The 19,745-nt window shown below is 34.1% G+C and overlaps 4 protein-coding genes across 8 annotated transcripts; 1 reads left to right on the top strand and 3 right to left on the bottom strand.

Annotated features, from left to right (window-relative positions):
• The first annotated feature begins 4,205 nt into the window (after positions 1 to 4,205).
• LOC108972962 (THO complex subunit 6) lies at positions 4,206 to 5,433 on the top strand. The gene is made up of 2 exons (XM_018939930.1): positions 4,206 to 4,428; positions 4,494 to 5,433. The coding sequence occupies exons 1-2, from the start codon at positions 4,316 to 4,318 to the stop codon at positions 5,365 to 5,367; spliced, it is 987 nt and encodes a 328-aa protein (XP_018795475.1). The 5' UTR covers positions 4,206 to 4,315; the 3' UTR covers positions 5,368 to 5,433.
• Positions 5,374 to 7,448, bottom strand: LOC108972961 (esterase-5B). Its single transcript, XM_018939929.1, has 3 exons — positions 5,786 to 7,448; positions 5,589 to 5,712; positions 5,374 to 5,530 (listed from the first exon to the last, which is right to left on the bottom strand). Exons 1-3 carry the CDS (start codon positions 7,182 to 7,184, stop codon positions 5,407 to 5,409), a joined length of 1,647 nt encoding a protein of 548 aa, XP_018795474.1. The 5' UTR covers positions 7,185 to 7,448; the 3' UTR covers positions 5,374 to 5,406.
• Positions 7,449 to 9,364: 1,916 nt separating this feature from the next.
• Positions 9,365 to 12,804, bottom strand: LOC108972958 (1-acyl-sn-glycerol-3-phosphate acyltransferase gamma-like). 3 transcript variants are annotated; one of them, XM_018939925.1, is made up of 5 exons: positions 12,714 to 12,804; positions 11,584 to 11,786; positions 10,983 to 11,518; positions 10,140 to 10,497; positions 9,365 to 10,078 (listed from the first exon to the last, which is right to left on the bottom strand). In XM_018939925.1, the coding sequence occupies exons 2-5, from the start codon at positions 11,762 to 11,764 to the stop codon at positions 9,984 to 9,986; spliced, it is 1,170 nt and encodes a 389-aa protein (XP_018795470.1). In that variant the 5' UTR covers positions 11,765 to 11,786; positions 12,714 to 12,804; the 3' UTR covers positions 9,365 to 9,983. The 3 variants fall into 3 exon arrangements, with proteins under 3 accessions (XP_018795470.1, XP_018795471.1, XP_018795469.1); XM_018939926.1 differs by lacking the exon at positions 12,714 to 12,804 and adding an exon at positions 12,631 to 12,696; XM_018939924.1 differs by lacking the exon at positions 12,714 to 12,804 and adding an exon at positions 12,048 to 12,303.
• A 2,257-nt stretch (positions 12,805 to 15,061) lies between these two features.
• On the bottom strand, positions 15,062 to 19,745 carry LOC108972954 (1-acyl-sn-glycerol-3-phosphate acyltransferase gamma-like). 3 transcript variants are annotated; one of them, XM_018939917.1, is made up of 5 exons: positions 19,719 to 19,745; positions 16,946 to 17,173; positions 16,336 to 16,871; positions 15,909 to 16,266; positions 15,062 to 15,839 (listed from the first exon to the last, which is right to left on the bottom strand). In XM_018939917.1, the coding sequence occupies exons 2-5, from the start codon at positions 17,136 to 17,138 to the stop codon at positions 15,754 to 15,756; spliced, it is 1,173 nt and encodes a 390-aa protein (XP_018795462.1). In that variant the 5' UTR covers positions 17,139 to 17,173; positions 19,719 to 19,745; the 3' UTR covers positions 15,062 to 15,753. The 3 variants fall into 3 exon arrangements, with proteins under 3 accessions (XP_018795462.1, XP_018795463.1, XP_018795461.1); XM_018939918.1 differs by lacking the exon at positions 19,719 to 19,745 and adding an exon at positions 17,628 to 17,791; XM_018939916.1 differs by lacking the exon at positions 19,719 to 19,745 and adding an exon at positions 17,319 to 17,492.

Below are 19,745 nucleotides of genomic sequence, written 5' to 3'. Positions count from 1 at the left end.
TAGCATAGTGGTTCGCATTAGGCAGGAGCAGAATTTTCAAACAGTGTATATGGTGTTATATGATTTTATGCGGATCTTTTTACATGATTCCACGATACTACAATGTAATAAAATGACTTAAGGCTTAGACTTAAATGACCTAGGACTATAAGTTATGTTAGGTTAGTCTAGCATGCCAATAAGCCACGCATAGACTAGTATTAGTCCTTTGCGATACCAGATGGAGTTCAGCGCCTATGTCCATGAGGAGTAGTCATTATCGATACGTTTTCGAGTGTATTATACCCTGGTACACTCAGATACTTACTTGCGTTACTTCATTCCACTGCTACCCTGATTCCTTCGGACACTTCTGACCGATGTGAGATACGAGTTTACTGTGATACCCGGTCCACCTTTTCTGCTAGCCGAGGCCTTCGTGAGTAGGATCCCTCATATAAACACATTGGCGTCCAAGTCTCAAGAGGCACCTATAGAACCTTTTTTAAACCACGACGCACCAACTTCTAGAATGCATTTATGGTACATAATATATACTACATATGTCTAAGGTTTTACAGAATCCATTATTACGCCCATACCATTCTGCAAAGCGTGGATGTTATCATTATTTGAAACTAATTACAAAAAAGTTGTTTCTAACTGTGGTGGCTCCACGGTAAGCGAGTTTAAGCCTCTGAGGGTATTTCTTTCAATTCGAAGGTGGCGTAAAGACTGTGGTACCCTTTTTATTAAGCGCATGAACTGGCAACATGTACATCACGCCAACTGCTCATGAAAGCTTTGAAGAGATTTTATCGACCCGAATTTTCACAGAGCTATGCCTCGGGTGACCGTAGAAAACGAATTAAGGATAACGATTCTATGAGCGCTGCTACCGCCACTATATCTAAATAGTGCTTGGCTACTTTAAAGCATGGGTAGGCAATTCCCAAATGGGTTGAGACTGATCGAATTCGCCGGGTCCCGAAATATGGTACAAGATTCCAGCGTAGAAAAATTCACCAAGCTACCTGGCCGTCTCTGGATGGAAAAACCCCAAACCAGACACAAGGAAGGATTACGTCGAGAAGCTGCAATTAAAACAGATAGTCAACCGATTTTCCATTAGACTTGCACTCCTGCTCTCTGAGAGCACTCGTCAACAACTCGGTATAAGAGAACTGTGGGACGGCATTTCAAACCCCTTATGTACATCTGTAACCGAAACCATTGGTTTTCGGAAAATTCAAAAGAACAGCTGGTATAACGAGGAGCATCGTGGCGCAGGGGAGAGAAAACAGGCTACCTAACTGGCAACATTACGATCAAAAACCACACGTTCGGGATGGAATAGACACCGAGAGTTGAAGAGGGAAGCGAGACGCATTTGCAGGCAGAATAAGAGAGAGACCGAAATGTAAGAGTATGAAGAGCTTGCCATGCTGGCCGACAGGGGTAATGCTTGAAAATTCGACGTAAAAATGCGGCGAGTAACAGAAGGTTTCAAAACTGAAGTATACTCTTGTAAAACCCACACAGGTGATCTAATAACCGATGCTAGACTAACATTATGGAGGGAACACTTCTCCAGCCTGCTGAATGGCAGTGAAAGCATGACGCCAGGAGAAGGCGAACCCGATTCCCCAATCGATAACGATGGGGCAGCCGTTCTATCGCCCGACCATGAAGAATTTCGAATAGCAATTATTCGTCTGAAGCGACGGAGGCCGATGGATTGCCGGCTGAGTTATTCAAACACGGCGGCGAAGAACTGATAAGGAGCATGCATCAGCTTCTTTGTAAAATTTGGTAGGACGAAAGCATGCCCAACGATTGGAATTTAAATGTGCTCTGCCCAATTGGCAAAAAGGGAAACCCTACAATCTACGCCAACTACCGTGGGATAAGTCTCTTAAACATCACAAATAAGGTTCTATCGACTTTGGACCTTGGGGCTTTAAAACGGGAAAATCAACAACCCACCAGATATTAACCGTGCACCAAATCTTAGAAAGGACCTATGAAAAGATAATCGAAATACACCACCTCTGCATCGATTCCAAAGCTGCTTTCGACAGCACGAAAAGGAGCTGCCGTTATGGCGCGATGTCTGAATTTGGTGTCCCCGCACGTTGAGCAATACGATACGCACCGTTATGATCGGGAAGGGCCTCTTCGAGCCGTTCGATACCAAGCGAGGTTTCAGACAAGGCGACTCCCCATCGTGCGACTGCTTCAATCTGTTGCTGGAGAAAATAATTCGAGCTGCAAAACTTTAATCAGTTGCTCGACAGCTGCTGGCGTATGCCGATGATATTGATATCATTGGCCTCAACACGCGCGTGGTTAGTTCATCAAAGCAAATGCGTCTGGCAATGAATGAGGCTCATACGACAAATAGTTGCACTCGCGGCTAGCCTCCCAAGTCACTGTTGACAGTCATAACTTCGAAGTCGGCGCTAGTTTCGTCTATCTTGGAACCAGTATTAACACCAACAATATCAGCCTCGAAAACATTCCAGCTCTAAAAGTATTCGACGCAATACCCGACGGGGTAACCAGAGAAAGAGGAAAACCTCCACTCCGCTGGAGTGACCAGGTGGAGAAGGACCTGGCTTCGCTTGGAATTTCCAATTGGCGCTAAGCTGCGAAAGGAAGAAATGACTGGCGCGCTTTTGTGAATTCGACTCTAATCGCGTAAGCGGTGTCTATGTACGTCAGTAAGATGCATCTTTGTTCCAATTTTCAGGTGTTTAAATAAAATTATTATTACGGCTATGCATTTACATCTGCAAACTATTTGCATTCTGCATAAGGTATCTACTTGTTTTGTCTATTCTGCTCGGATCTGTTATTATTAATCAATGTCTGTTTTAGGTGTTGCCGGCGCGATTTACTATGCACATAAATAAGTTAAAATCTGTTTGTGAAAACAAATTGGTTATTAGCATTAATATATTAATTGCTGCTACTCATTTGTGTCCAATTTTATTTATTAAAGATCGAAAAAGCTCTCTAATGAACCAATGAAATTGAATAATGTCTGGAATTTCTAGCTAAACATTTTAGATACATTTTCTTTCCATAAGTAGTAGCGATTCAAGAAATTATGGCTATTTAACCACAAATATTAAATAATAATATTTTAGTTAATGCAAGAAGCAAATTTATTAATATTCAAAACTTTATGTGGCGATGTCTATTTATAGAATTTTGTAAATAACTTTTTTTTGTGCAGACCGCAATATAAACAACGTTATTTTTTATGCATCAATGTGGTCTTTATGCAAATACCTATGTATGTGTCTATGTATAGAAGTCGACCCCTTAAACCGTAGTACATACAAAAGCTGTGGTCACTTGCTTAAGCCGATAACAAAATGATAAGACATCCAATAAATAAAACGATGCTAGAAATGTAGGGAATTCAAATTCGTATTATAATATTAAGATCTTAATACATACATTGCATATTACAAAAAGTATCGTAAAATGTAAAAATAACGTACATACTTACTAAATGAGAAAAATAAAGTAATCTTAGCAAGAAGCATTGATATCGAGGCAGCGGAATCCCTATTCAACTTTTGCTTTATGATTTATATCAGCATTTATATATCACTTTTGCAAAATCGCAAAGTCATTTAATAATTTCTGTTACCCACATTATCACAGACAATTATTTAAATTGAATTGAAAGCACCGGGGCATTGTAGCAGCCTATATGAAAGCGACTAATTCCCTGCATGCAACGAGTGCTCGCACGATACTGGCCACCTCTTTGCATGCCCTACTAACCCTACTCATCTCAAACAGCACGTTTCCTGGGCCTCCCGTTAGATGATCTCGACGGCAACCCAAATGACCCTCACCACCCAAACGGGGATTAGATAACCTTTAAAACAACAACAACAAAGCGACTAATTCAAAAATGTAAAAACAGCTACTGCTTCTCCTGCATAAAACAACAGAATATGGGTATTAAAATAAAAGGTTTATTAATAATAAAAAGGTTTTGGATACAATAAATTAAATACTTCAAATAGAGATTTAATTCCAAATATTGCGTTGATGATTTACATTTAATTTTGATTTTCAAAAATTTACAAACTCCTTCCTTTTCGTTTCACTAAAATTATCGGTTTATCGATAGCATGACAAGGAATAACAGAACTTTCCTCAAAATTGCTTGTAATGGCAATGCTGTCTAAGGCAAAATCAAAACACCTGGTCATTAGGAATTATTTACTTGTTTACAACAACCGGCAAAAATTCCACCGCGTTTTATTATAGAGTATTTTCATACAAGATATTTTTGCTACTATATTCCAAAATGAAAGATTTAAAGCTAAAGATTATGTACAATAACGTAATATCACAAGCCATTTCAGAATCTGGCCGCTTTTTGTTCGCCGGTAATCGCTTTGGTGATATTTTTGCCCAAGAGTTAGTAATTAAAACATTTAAGCTTATGCTATTTATCTAAAAAAAATACTTTACTTCAATTTCAGCTTGCACGACTTGGAAAAAACAGATACACCAAGATCTAAAGTACTCGTTTTCCCGCAGCCTAGTCAAACAGAGATTAACAGTCTCTGTTGTCATCGCGATTTTCTTATTGTGGGCGCCATCGGTGTTGTGTACGGTTTATCATGGAACGAAGAAAAGCGAGAACTGAGCACTACACCCAAATGGGAAGTGAAAATACCGCTAGACGTCGATGCCGTTGAAGTACCCGATGTGAATTTTCTATGGTTACGCGCCGAAACCGACACACTGTATGCCGGTTGTGGCGATAATATAATTTATCAAATCAATTTAGAGGATGGACACATTGTACGAGACTATCGAGGTCATACAGATTACATACATGGTGTAGCAGGTAGCGACAGAGGGCGCATCTTTTCAGCTTCCGAAGATGGTACAGTTCGATTTTGGAGTGAGCAACAAAAAGAGGCCACAGCAAAATTAGAACCAAGTTCAAATGCACAACTAATGCGTCCGGAATATGGAAAATGGATTGGAGCGGTAGCTACTAATGATGATTGGCTCATATGTGGGGGTGGACCAAAGTTTTCGATTTGGCATTTGGGAACTATGGAGTGCATGCGGGACTTCGAGTTTCCAGGAAAGGTTCATGTCTGCGATTTCGTCGAGGAAAACCTATTTGTGGCCGGTGAGCATAGTCATGCACAGTTTTATGCCATGAATGGTGACATACAAGCAAATATACCCTTAGAACATACCGCTGCTTATTCGGCTGTATGGCAATTGGAGCCCATAAAATTCATGTCTATTGCGGGCTATAGTAATAAGTTACATATATTAAACGATTTCCGCTTCTTAGACAGTAAAATTGATTTATATGGAAATACTGAGGAATAAGATATATTTTGTGTTAAAACTTAGAATTTATTTATATTTTTAAAACGATGGCAGAGTTAAAATTGACTTATTAATACATGTATCATTTGTAATAAACATTAGCTGATACTCCTCTTTTCCAACGTTGTCGACAAATTTGCAATCACCAAAGCTTAATTCATCACTAAAAAGGAACATAAAAAATGAAGGGTATAGACTCATAATTTTCCAAATTGTTTTACCTTTTCGCTGCGAAATTTTGCAACATTGTAAGGAATTTCTGCGATATTATTTGTTCATCGGCGCGTATTTTAGTTCTCCCAACGCGATTGAAAATTAAAAAGAAGTCATCTCCATGCACAGTACCTATGAAGTGAAAATATTTGAAAGTGACAAAGTAGAGATGAGGGAAAAACAAAGAAAGCTAATTTTTACACACCCATTTTTACGTCTTTGCGGTGTGATAACGCTTCACCTATACCCTCTTCCGCGGGATTATCATAAACATATGCATAAATTGGACTAGTTGCGTGTTGTCGCTGCAAGCGTATCGCTTGCTCCACACCATTTCGGAACAGTACGTCCGTATACATGCGTAGCATATTCGGATAGGTGTCAATCGAGAATTCCTTTTCTCCCAAGTAGCGACGTTTCAATGCTACCGAGTAATCATCCATCTGTTCTACAGTATGCATAGTGTCCTTGTAGAATAAATTGTATGGCGCCAAATCATACCATCGATCGTTAAATACTTCAATCAACTCCTCTCTACGTGGCATACGTTGTAGCAGTTCCGCAGCATTGTAAGCGCCATCCTGTGCTGCGTAAGACACTAACCAAGGTATTTTGGCGAAATCACCTGATTCTACTATCTGCTGAGGTGAACGCGTCAAAAATGCATCCTCAACAGCGGCATCTTCAATGCTAGGCCCAAAAGTTGTGAATGGATTATAGCCGAAGACAAGAAAATTTCGCACACCACGTACAATAGCCGCTGCCGGTTTGCGCTGCAGACATTCTTTAATCAATTGTGAGCTACTGACATCTGGACAGTTCAGGTGTTTTGCCAATTCAAAGGCGCGCTCCCGTGTCTTATGCGTAATCGCCCATGGATTAAAGGCGACACCACTAAAGGATACGGCTACTTTAGCATATTCTGTAAAATTTCGTTGTGCCAACATATGTAAATGTACGGCAACGGCACCTGAGGAGAAACCCAATACCATAATATGTTCTGGATCACCACCAAAACGTGCAATATTCGCCTTGATCCATTGCAACGCTAAACGTTGATCCTTCATTCCGAAATTACCCGATATAACCGCATCTTCAGTACTAAGAAAGCCCAAAGGACCCAGACGATAACCCATTTTCACAACAATTACACGACCGTTACGCATAAAATTCTCATGACCATTAGCCCGTACTGAACCGAACATAAAGGCGCCACCATGTATAAGCACCACCACCGGCATACCATTCCCTGCAACCGCAACGGCTGGCAACTTTGGCTTATAGACGTTTACCGTGAGACAATCTTCGACACCGTGCAGTTTATCGGCGCCAGATTTATATTGATCCCATTGCATGCATTCGACTGGTTCACGGGTCGCGTCAAATGTGTCAGTCCAATTTCTAGCGTACGGACGGGGTGATTCAAATCGTAGTGGACCAAGTGGTGGTTCTGCATAAGGAATGGATTCATAACTGTAGTAGTGATTGTTATCGCGGCCACGTATTCTACCGTTCGGTAAATTTACGATTAATGCATCCTTAAATGCACTTATACCAGTTACAAACAGAACCGTTATAAACAAAAGCAAAAAGTTAACGTGCATCCTGAAGCGGTCATTTAATGACTGACTAAAATCAGTAGCTCGCTAATTAATCAGCTCGTTCAGTACATAAATGTGTGTGTGCAAATATCATTTCTTATTTATACATATTTTTGTGTATATTTTTCTAAATAATTTTTCGCAGCTGTGCTTGCATCTTAAGTCAAGTAGGTAATTCTGCTGGGCACCATAAGCGTACATCCATACTCACATATTTCTATACCTAATACACCCAAAAGTATAAATATTGTGTACTGTAAATTCAAATAATTGTTTTTGTCTTAATTTATTAGCAAATAATGAAGTGACTAAAGCTCGATTAAGAATATATTAAAATCCGTCTGTAGCCTGGTAACAATATTTGTATACAACTACATGTAAGTACATATATACACATGTTGATCCATGTACATTTATATAAAATTTCGCTATCAGTAATCCGAAGAATTGCTCTGTGGGGTATGAATATTTTTCTTTCTGAAACATGCCAGTTTTGGTATAATTGGCAAAATACGAATTCATTTACATATGTATGTATATTGCCTGATAGCATTATGTGAATGTCTTTATTTAAGCGTGGCAACGGACTGATTACAGAATTGTATGAAATAAAAAAAATAACAGATACTTTATACTCGAAAAATAATACATTATTTAATAAAAAAAAAAATACTTTCGCAACCCTTCACTTTGGCGCTAAACACTCACTTCTAAAATATGATGATGATGATTTACTTTGGTGATAAAATATGAAGAAGAAACCTAAAACTTTACAATATTACCAGAAAAAATAGCTTGTGTCATAGAAATAAGAATCCCCACTTTTGTGTAGTTATGTGCCTATGCATGTAGACTTTTGAACTCTGTTTTCAAGTAAATCTCCTTGTAAGAACACAAACGTGCGGTTTATTTAATTTTATTTCATAAATTCCCAAATATTGCAGAATCTAATCTGACTTTCTCAAACATTAAACGAAAGTGTAAATTCTTGTGTGCACATAAATCAGCATAAATATATACATACATATGTATGTTTGCATATTAAAATTGAACAATGTAGCAGACTAATCTTAACGCAGTCTTACTTTACACATACAGACTTAATTTAATTATACATATGTATGAACGCAGTTATTCTACAGAGTGATTTGACTAATCTTGTCTTATGACGTAACGTCTTTGATTTATCTGCTTCTGTACAAAGCAGTGTCCATACCTATTTCAATGATTACTTTTTCATGCTTTAACAATAAATCGTGTGTATTTTATAGTCCAACAACCGATTAATTGTTTACTTTTTCCTTTTGAAAAAAACAACTAAATCAAGTTAACAAAAGTTGATAAGCAGTTATTAACTTTAAACCCTACCTTGCATAATGTTAGCCAGGTGATAAAAAGGCACTAAACACTTATTTTTTTTTTAACGAAAACAATGTATACATGCACTTTGAACTTTTACAGTTAATTTTCTGGGCCGTTTCATCCATAAAACTGTAAAATTATTACAGTTTTTAGAAAAAAAATGCAATAAGACGCTGTGTTTTTTAGACCTCATTACCAGCGGAACAATTACGGCAAGCGGAAGTGATTAACAGCAATATACATGCATAATGGCACGTAAAACATATATTGAAACAATGAGAAATTTTATTTTTAAAACCGAAATTTCAGTATAATTTTATTGTGAATATCATTAATGGTTGGAAGAAGTACAATATTTATAAGTTCATAATATTTATTTGTTTGAATTGTTACATATCTAAATTTCTAATATGTATATCAATTACAAGTATTCAGTGAAAAACCAAAAAGCAAATTGTCAATAAATGAGTAAACTTAAATTGCCTGTATAACTGGCACGACAGTTTTGAAAGATTTTGTACAAGCCAGACTTAAAATGCAAAGTGTTGTTGTACGGCCACTTTTCGTTTTGTGTAATTTATTTAAAAAGCTTTTTCTAAAAGCATACTATTTTACTTAATAATTAGAGAAAGCATGCAATACAAAGTAGCATTTTATGAAATTATTAATTAATGTCATCTCCAATTTTTATTGAACGTAGAACCCGCACAATTGGCACAAAATTTTAGCAAATTATAAATTTGCAAATATACATACTTATAATATGTATTTATATATTTTCACCTAAATCAAATAAAACCCAGAAATTGATCACAATTAGATTTAAGCTTAAAACACGCATCTTTACGCTTTATTTCAATATCATTCAGCAGTCTAAACAATGAACAGGTGCTCGTACGTGCTTTTCTAATTAGTCCGTTTATATACATATGTATGTATGTATGTAAAAGTATTCGAAAATGGAAATATAGTCAATTTACACAGTTTTGGTCGATTTCTAAAGCTATATAAATGTTACGATTTTTAACATGTTTTTCGGCAACCACAGTATAAATCGAAATATTGACGCTCATTGTCCAATGGTTTAAAGCCTACACACAACAAATTAATGCTGTTTATCAGTCAGCATTAATTATTTATGATCCCGATGTTAAATAATAGTGATTGGCTGTCCACTAACATTACTGGTAAGTACATGTCTGTATGTACACTTTTACATGTAGTGCAGGTAATGGGGAACACGAATTAAAAATTCTGTTGTACTTTGTCCCCTTTTACCTCATCAAATTTCAGAAACAAACACACTGCTCATACTCGTATTACGAAAGTAAATTTATGGCTATATACATACGTTCTCATGTTCTTAAAACTTGTAATTTGTAAAATCGCTCGCAGAGATACACGTACATGTGTATGTATAAGCATGCAAGCTCAGAGCAATTACTTTGTCTTTGCATCCGCTTTCGATTCCGAACCATAGGATGAAGCTTTGCTGATTTTCGACATATTGATTGACTTAACCATTAGTATGTAGACTGAAAAATTCGAAAAAAAGGATTACTATGAGAAAATTTAATTAAAACGATTTGCACTTACATGCCACAAGTATTCCCACAGCAATCGAAAGACCGATCCAATTTTGTGATAAAAGTGAAGATATCAAATAATAGAGTATAAGCGATATCGAAAATACAGCCCAGAGAGCAAAGTTGATTAAACTGCATGGGCGATATTTTAAAACAGTAACGGGCACCTCCTTAAAGCCAGAAGCATCAAAGAAATTGCCAGTTGTGTGGAAGCTGTCGACCAAACGATCCTTCTCGCGATACAAATTGTGTAACCATTCAGCCGCCTCCTTTTCATTTTCCGGCACACTCTCTACTGGAATACGACGTGCATACAAATGACCTTCGACCGAGTATCCGTTGAGCAGTGTGGAAATAGTCGGTGCATTCTGCATATATAACAAGTAAGGAAGAAATAAGTTCGGATGTAACAAAATATTTCATACTCTTGCAGCTTGCCAGGATCGAAGTAGGGTAAGTTATATGGGATCTAGGGGAAGTTTGGATGAATAGTTTTGCTCCGATTTGCACAATTTTTAACCATAAGGGGGCCTACTTAAGCGCACTATTCGGCCACAATTTTATCCCGATGCATTCACTAATGCTTGATTTCCATTTTGAAAAGTGAAAAAATAAGAGTTATTTATATTTATCATTAATTTATCGCGCTTCTAGTTGTTTTCAGCGGAACCATTCGTTACATGGAGATTGGGCAGGGTTAACAGCCGATTTCATTAATTTTTACAGTGTCGGTTATACCCATCTACGAACTCACACGCTGGTTGCAAGAGTATAAAAATATATAGGTATATATTGGTAAATTTAAAGTACTATAACTAATCATAAGAAAGGTTTAAATATATGTATTACGTACCTTGTCTTCCTTTCTGAAGGCCAAAGTAGTGCAATAAATGGCGGGACAGCGACCACGCATGCTTGGTAGGCTTGTCGTAAAACCTTTTGTACGTGGTATCAAATGGTGTTTCAATACAGGTAAACCACGTTCCTCAGCGAATTTAACGGAAGCTTCATGTTTCTTTGGTGTGAAACGTGTACCCTCAGCATTGAGCAGCAGCCATATGGGATCAGGATAAGCAAATACCTCTTTTAATTGACGTGAAATTATCTCAATGTCCTTTTCGTACGAACGTTCCAGAAATACAAATTCAGCGAATTTCCATGCCCAACCCATTACAGGCACATAAGAAATAGCTTTCTTTGCATATGCTTTGCAATTGCCTAAACAATGTACTTTGTCGGCAAACATCCAACCGCATAGCCAATCAATTTCATATGAATGATTCTGTATAATCATAGCATGCTCCTCACCACAGAATTTTTCTAATTCCTCTGGATCGATGTACAAATGTAGTTTACTATTTGAGTACCAGTCAGCAATGAATATCAACTCTAAAATGACAAAGAAAACGTTAATAAGTGATGATAAATTAAATTCATACTGTATTTCAACTTACGAGAGTACAGTGAATAACAGAGATAGTACATGATGTGTCTGAAGAGCACGACGTTGAAGGGTTTCAAAGCGATATACAATATTAGCTGCACCAAATTTATCACCAAACCTGATATGAAGAAGGTTACGGCTATGCCTAAATGCACAATTGTGAGTTTTTTCAACTCCGTCAACGAAATCATGATTAACGTGTTATGCTAAAAGCTAATCAAAAATTAAAAAAGGAGATTATGGATGACTTTGGTTTATTTCAAAAATTTGGATTTTTTATACTAAAGTGAAATATTTGCATATGTATGTATAAGCAAATTTTTGCGTTGTTATTTTTCCAACCCATTAACTAAAGAAAACAAACAGTGTTCCACCAATAAATATCTACGTACAATGTATTTTCACTTTCACAATATATATGTATATACATATGTTATATTTATTTGATTATTAATAAAAAATATATATATTCACTGTTTATAATTGAAATAGATTTATGCTGCTTGGCGATCAGTACACTACTGATCACAAACCTCGCTGAAGAAAGACTGAAAAATCTCTCCAAGCAGGTATCAGGCGTAATTGCAACTGATAGCAAAAGCTTTCGTATCACTTGCATTAATTGAAACCTGGTAGTAACTTGGCTTGGTATAAAAGTGTGGCTGAACAAATCACTTTGGTGTAATACCAGTACGCGTACAATCTTCAAAAATTTGCTTCCAAAGGTCACTTTAAATTATGTACGTATGTAAGTATGATACGGCAATATACAAAATATTAAAAAAGAAACTCAACGATAGCTGAGGGTTGTGCAATAAGTGCCAAGTAACTTCGAAATAAATGAATTGTTCTTTTCAAGTTTTAAGTTAACACTGTCTACCACAATTTACAAATTATTAAAACATTAACATTTTAACTGTCTTAGAGCTTTCTTAATAAATTGTTATTTAATAAATACGCATACAATCATGATTATATGCATATGTACAAAAAGTCAAAAATATCGATTTCCTAAAACGCCAAGAAATTTAATAAACTCTTTAAACAACATCAGTACCTAAAGAAACGCGGCAATCTACAAAAGTAATATAGATAACCAATAATATAAATATGTTGTTTTAACTCAATGTGGTAAGCTACCTAAATGTTGAAAACGAATTTGTTAAAGAAAGCGATAACAATTATATGATAGCGTTGTATAAATTCACGAACATATAATCGTCCGCTTTCTTGTTCCCAGCTGATTTTTGGCAATTGACTTGTCTTCCTGTCAAAATGGTAATAGAGTTTGACAAGATTTATGGAAATTGAAATCAAATGATAACCATTACAGTTGTATTTCCTGTCGTCCATTTATAATGTGTACGATATTCATCTGTGTATAAAATTAATTATAAGAAGTGAAAGTAACTAATTCATTTATTCGAATTAATAAAAACTCCACTCTGGCAATGAAAGAATCAGATGTTCAGATGCTTTTCTTGGTTGTTTTCGCAAATCAAACTCGGTCAACTCGTTGGTTACTTTTAAATTCATGAAATGCTTTTCCACTGACCTTAGCCAATTGTGCGTTAATTAATTGAATAGCTCAGTGTATAAATGTGTGTAAATATTAGCAAATATGTATACTTTAAATTTATAAATAGAATTTGCCCTTCAAAGAAAGGGAAAATCATGTGTACTCTGTATATGCAGTATGGCTCAATTATAATTATTTCTTCTATAGTTTTTGTGGTTTTGTTTAAAAATTGTGTATGTTTATTTGCATATATGTACATATGTATTTACATATATGCATAAAAACTGACTATGTAAATATTTATTGCAATTTTATGTTCAATACAAATATTTGTACCTACTTATTTAACTCTCTTTTATCTTATTTAAATATATTTGGCTTAAATGCTTCAAGAAATGTTAAGGACGTATATAACGTATATAATCTTAACTGCATGAAATAACAAATTTCTAAAGATCGTTTCTCCTATATCCACACAAAAACTATTTCTGATTTTTTGAGAAGCATAAAACTTCATGAAAACCCTTTGTTCACTCTTTTTAAGTAAAACAATAATTTCAGTTTGTAAAAGAAGTATTTTAATAATATTTTTGTTTTTAGACAATCATATAATAAAGAAATAACTGTTTTCGTGTATTTTTCTAATAGTTATGTTACTATAAAAATTCATTCGTACATACAATTTTACACACAAAGTCAATTTTTAATATAAGCTTAGCCTCTAGCGACATGCTTCTAATAACAATAACATTCAAAAATCTTTTATTTCTGTATAACAGATAAAAAATAGTTTTCGTTATTAATATTATNGTTTACCTTCAGTCAGAAGCATATCCAAAAGTTTTTAGTAAAAATAGTTTTATAGTAAAATCTTTTTACAAACAATAGTGTACTCTACCCATCAAAAGCAGTAACGTTTTGCTAGCAAACTACTAGATATTCCAAAGCAAATATAGAGCCATAATCGCTCAAATTCCACACAGTTCGGGGATATTTGACTGTTTTTTCGAACTGTAGTACCTTTTATTGTATATCGAAATTAATGACTATAGATATGATTTAGATAAAAAATCATTAAATGATAATATAAGTAAACTTCAGAAGTTCACAAAATGTATTATTTAAGCAGTATTGACACAATTTTTCTAAAAGACAGGTTGCAAACGATGTTAGTGTAATTAATAAGCAAAACTAAATATACATATGTATATTAATTACATACAAAATTTCCAATATATTATTTTTTCAGTTTACGACTATAATTTGTATAACATTGTGATGGATAAATTCATTCCATATATTTACTTGCGGTGGGCTTATTTATAATTTGCTATGGTTCATTCAATTGTACTAATAAACAACTTTGCAACATTCACTTTCCATTTATTTTACGTACTAAACATGGAAGTGTAGTTGATTTTAATAATTAAATTAAAAATTAGTACATTTTCACAGCTGTTATTTCACTTATATGATTAACATACCGTTTTAAATAAAGCCACGGTAATATGAGAAACAAATTAACCTTACATTCTTAAACTTCTATTGAAAATAAAGTCAATAAAGCAATTACTGAGAAGTATGAAACCTGAACTTTGCCTGCTATTTATGTTTGGGTTTAATGATAAAAATATTGCTTGTAATTCTTTTAGTATAAAGAATAAAATTATTAGTATTATTATATACAATCTTATCGATTGTGCGATTATATTGACTACGCGTTAGCGTTTTGATAACATTTGTAATGGGTGATTGCGCAGTATTGAACTAAAAATAAATAAATTAAAATATAGATAAATAAAGAAAAGCAAAAAATAAAATACAATAAAAAAATATATATATATATTTAAAAAAAGCAATTAATATAAGGTTGATGGGCTTCATATAGGGTTAATGGGCTTAAAGTAAAACAAATAGGTTAGAGTGTTAATCATTAAGAAAATAATAATTGTAAAATAAATATGCAGCATTTAAAAATTATATTTTTTCAACTGATTTTATTTGCACATTTACTCCAAGTTCGTAAAACTTTTTTCCGTCTCATTTCAGGTTACAATAATCATCTCCATTTAAACTTCTCCTTTGATTTACAATTAACACTAAAGGAAGTTTATCTTAAAACTCGTAAATATCTTATTATTACAATTTATAGGTGGTTCAATTGTGCTTTGTGATTATGTGGAAACATTTTCAAGACTATAATATCTTATTCAAAATTAAATCATATTACTGACACTGGAATGCTAGGTAACTGTAAGATTACACTTACAATTCTTTTTAATTAGACCACTGTTGGTCTAACACATTCCACAGGCAGCACTATTTTACTGTAGCCCAATACAAATATATTAATTTAATAATTACAATGCGTTCTTCACTTACTTTGCCTTATACACATTCATATGTAAATTTGTGCCTATATTTTGTTGTAAATATATTTTCTCAAGTGTATCACAAATATACATAAACTGATCGCTGATACTTTGTTTGATGAAATATAAATTAAATGATTGCCGTTCTTCTAACGAACATAACAGTTGAATTACATATATGACTATTTATGCTACAATTTCGTCGTTTGTACGCTTGTATTATGATATACGCTTGTGCGCATGGATGGTGACCCCCTAGTCTCATACAATAGTATGCTTGACACTTGTATTACTTCGACTTCGATGTTTCGGAGCCATATGAGGAAGCTTTACTGATTTTTGACATATTTATTGACTTTACCATCATTACGTAGACTAAAAAAGATATAAGAAATTAAAACGTATACAATATTTATTTCAGAAAATGAAGTGCAATTAACTTACTTGCTAACAGTATGCCGACAGCAATCGAAAGACCAATCCAATTTTGTGCCAAAAATGAAGACACTAGATAGTATAGTATTAATGAGATGGAAAATAATGACCAGAGTGCAAAATTGAGTAGATTATATGGCCTATATTTAAATTGTTTTACGGGGACTTCCTTAAATCCTGATGTTTCAAAGAAACTGCCTGTTGTGTGGAAGCTGTCGATGATGCGATCCTTTTCGCGGAACAAATTTTGCAGCCACTCCGCAGCTGCTGTCTCATCTTCAGGTACATTCTCGAGTGGGATACGACGGACAAACATGTAACCCTCTATGGGGTAGCCATTTAATATCGTAGAAATAGTCGGTGGGTGCTAAGAAAATTTTTTAAGTAAAGATTTTAAAGATAAACTATGCGAAAAAACATTAGGTAGCTAACAAACCTTTGCGTCTTTTCTGAAGGCCAAATTTACATCGTAAATGGCTGGACAGCGGCCACGTAACGTGGGTAAGCTTGCAATGAAACCTTTGGTACGCGGTATTAAATGATGCTTCAGTACTGTCATACCACGTTCTTGAGCGAATTTAACGGAGGCCTCGTGTTTTTTCGGTGTGAAGCGTGTACCTTCGGCATTTAGCAGCAACCATACGGGATCTGGATACGCAAACACCTCTTTCAATTGACGCGCAATTATTTCTTTATCTTTATCGTAGGAACGCTCTAAGAATACAAATTCAGCGAAATACCAAGCCCAACCGATTGCGGGTACATATGATATAGCTTTCTTGGCATACGCTTTGCAATTACCCAAAACGTGATTTTTCTCCGTAAACATCCAGCCGGCTAGCCAGTCAATTTCATATGTATGATTCATCATTAATAAAACATGTTCCTTGCCACAGAATTTCTCCAAGTCGTCCGGATCGATATAAACATGTAGTTTGCTATTCGAATACCACTCGGCAACAAATAGTAGCTCTGAAGAAAGTTTTATATGTAAGTAATTTATTCAAATTGGTTTATAATGCAGAGATATTGCAGATATTACTTACGTGAGTTTAGCGAATAGCACAGATAAAACATGATGCGTCTAAAGAGTACAACATTGAAGGGCTTCAATGTCAAGTGAAGTATTAGCTGCACCAAATTTATCACCAGACCCGATATGAAGAAAGTGATGGCAATACATAAGTGTATCAGTCTTAACTTTTTAATCTCCGTAAGAAAAGTCATGATTGGACTCATTTACTGTTCGCTGTCTTAATTCGAATTCTATTTTGCTGCAAAATTGTCAAAAACAAGCTTATAATTTGCTTTGATTTAAATTATGTTAATAAATTAAAGAATATAGCAAATGTTATCTTTTTACTTGATTTTTTATTGTAAAATTCACTTTTATAGAATTATACGAAATTACTAACTCACTTGCTTAATATTTTTACTCCTTAACTCCAATAAAACCAACTAGCGTTCTATGCACAACCAAACGCAAATCTTTAACAAGAAATACTAAATTTTACAAAATAAATTTCGTTACTATTATAAATTAGTTGAAACGGAAAATTCCGCTACATACTAATTTCCTTCATAAAAACCAATACGAAATGAAAAAGTAAAATTCGTAAGAAGCCTTAATACATCTCGTGAATACAAAGTTTGAAATACAACAGTAGTAAAAGCATTAAAAACACTTATCAAACACAGATTAAATATACTCATTATATGTATGTGAACCTCATAATGTAGCTAAAATCGATTATCGTATAATTAGCGCCCTGTGATGACGCCGCAACACTTCTCACACGAATAAATAATCACACATTAGAAATTACGATAGCTCCTATTATTATTGCTAGGCAAAGTCTAAATGAAAGTTCAAAAAAACAAAGCCCTCTTCGCAGAACAAATATGACAGACCTTTAAGTAAGCTGTAACCTAGCAGTATTTACCAAACCTATATGTGGTTACAATCACAACAACGATCTCTTAATTAGGGTAAGCCTGAATAGTGCGGTTTTTCTCGAAACTAGATTTTTTAGAGGGCTCAAGACTGGCCTAACCCTTTTAAGAAAGTTATGCAACTAAACTATTGTTTTTAGCGTTCCTTATTCGACCCTGTAATCATTAATATCAACTTATTATTTGTACGAAAGTTTCACTTCACTTCATTCTAGGTAAGGGGTGAACCCTTTTTATTATGATTATTTACAATTTCTCCATAAAAGAAATATTTTACGAGACAGTTCAATCAGTTTTATTTTTATTTTTTTTTTTTAATTTTTATAAATAATTAATTTTAAAACAAATTGAGGTAATCAAGCAAGTTTTAAAAAAAAGTTCGTCACTAAAAATGGAAAATAACGTAATATTACTTTTCACAAGGGGAAAAAAATATAAAAAAAAAACATTATGCATTTACGTACGTTATTTTAAATTTTAAACATCACTTAGTTATATTTCAAAGACGAACCAAACTTTCAGTAAACATACATATATAATATACAATCTGTATTCTACTCAATTTCAATTTATTTGATGTTATGTGCTTTTGCATTTTAGGTGACGATATATTTTTACATTTTCTATGAAGAACTAGTTAAGTTTTTATTTAATTTGCGAAGAAATGAATGTGCTCACCGCTCTAAAGTTCAATGCTTAAAGATAGATATCCAATCACTTAAAATCAAACACACACTATTATATACCGCGCACTTGTTGCGTCACACATTTACACATTGTGCAAAGGTAATCGCTAAAAAAGCACATTAAAGAAAAGACGTTTAGAAATAAAACAAGAATAAATTTAATGTTTTTTTGCAGGTGACAAGAGTCGGCAACTAGTTAATTGTATTTCAACGCAACTATTATCACATACATTTTGTTCATTATAACGCCGGCAACTATGTATATATAGATTCATATGTATGTAGATTTAAATTGCGAATGTACTAAATGTATAATGAAAATTCTTTGTTGTCGACTATAATAAGTAATTGTATGTTTTTAATCTGAGAACATACTATTTATTTCATATTTGCGATTATTTGTATAATCAGTATTAACGTTTGTATTGAAATGAGGTCTTTATACGACATTTGACCTGAGTTGTTTTGTGACTGACTCACTAATAGAAGCATGGAATGTGAAAAGATAAAATGCCGTAGCATTGTTTTTTTGAATTTTTTTGTAATTTTGCTGGTTACATTGATAGTATATTCTTCGTATAAGATTTTGTACACCACAAATTACAACTATAATTGATCGGGATTACACCTACCTATTTATAACTCTATTAGCTATGCACAACTGCAACCTCTAGGCCTCTTGGCAGGGAAAAAGAATATGTATGCATTTACAATTGATAAGAAATATACCTGTCTATTTATATTGCTTCTGCATTTTTGCAATGCAAAACTGCTACCTGTAGGCTTCATGATTGCAGAAAAACGTACTTATATATTGTAAAATTAGTGTGTATGTATCAGCCAAAAACTAATGATGACGCATGGGTTTTTTCTATTTCTTACAATTTCTAATGCGTTGTAGGTAAATATTACTTAGCGTTCATCAGTTTTAATATCAGAAGATATTAATTCGCATATGCGGTTCAGCACAAAAAAAGTTTCAATGAAAAACACGCAATGTAGTTAAATTACCTGTATAAATGTTACAAACACTTTAATATCTAATCTTTTATTAATACGTGTTGAATAACATTTAAAAAAATAAACTAATAACCTATGTAAGAACTAGCACAAGATTACAAACCAATCTTTAATTACGGGCACTTTTAATTTTTGAAAACTTAATAAAGTTACAACTTACTTTCATTTACAACTTTGACCTTTTTTT

This window comes from Bactrocera latifrons, unplaced genomic scaffold, assembly GCF_001853355.1.
Source record: "Bactrocera latifrons isolate USDA-ARS-PBARC rearing strain unplaced genomic scaffold, ASM185335v1 scaffold_44, whole genome shotgun sequence".
In the NCBI taxonomy this organism is placed as follows: domain Eukaryota; kingdom Metazoa; phylum Arthropoda; class Insecta; order Diptera; family Tephritidae; genus Bactrocera; species Bactrocera latifrons.
Note: the sequence above shows the minus strand (reverse complement) of the source record. Positions and strands in the feature narration are given on the sequence as shown.

Excerpts from the sequence above, each read along its gene's own strand:
- LOC108972962 (XM_018939930.1), top strand. The coding sequence starts at position 4,316 with ATGAAAGATTTAAAGCTAAAGATTATGTACAATAACGTAATATCACAA. Across the intron at positions 4,429-4,493 it reads GGTGATATTTTTGCCCAAGA|CTTGCACGACTTGGAAAAAA; the intron begins GTTAGTAATTAA and ends CTTCAATTTCAG.
- LOC108972958 (XM_018939925.1), bottom strand. The coding sequence starts at position 11,764 with ATGATTTCGTTGACGGAGTTGAAAAAACTCACAATTGTGCATTTAGGC. Across the intron at positions 11,519-11,583 it reads CTGTTATTCACTGTACTCTC|AGTTGATATTCATTGCTGAC; the intron begins GTAAGTTGAAAT and ends TTGTCATTTTAG. Across the intron at positions 10,498-10,982 it reads CCTTCAGAAAGGAAGACAAG|AATGCACCGACTATTTCCAC; the intron begins GTACGTAATACA and ends TTATATATGCAG.
- LOC108972954 (XM_018939917.1), bottom strand. The coding sequence starts at position 17,138 with ATGAGTCCAATCATGACTTTTCTTACGGAGATTAAAAAGTTAAGACTG. Across the intron at positions 16,872-16,945 it reads GTGCTATTCGCTAAACTCAC|AGCTACTATTTGTTGCCGAG; the intron begins GTAAGTAATATC and ends AACTTTCTTCAG. Across the intron at positions 15,840-15,908 it reads TGTCGGCATACTGTTAGCAA|TCTACGTAATGATGGTAAAG; the intron begins GTAAGTTAATTG and ends TATCTTTTTTAG.
- LOC108972961 (XM_018939929.1), bottom strand. The coding sequence starts at position 7,184 with ATGCACGTTAACTTTTTGCTTTTGTTTATAACGGTTCTGTTTGTAACT. Across the intron at positions 5,713-5,785 it reads CCGCAAAGACGTAAAAATGG|GTACTGTGCATGGAGATGAC; the intron begins GTGTGTAAAAAT and ends TTCACTTCATAG. Across the intron at positions 5,531-5,588 it reads CAAAATTTCGCAGCGAAAAG|TGATGAATTAAGCTTTGGTG; the intron begins GTAAAACAATTT and ends GTTCCTTTTTAG.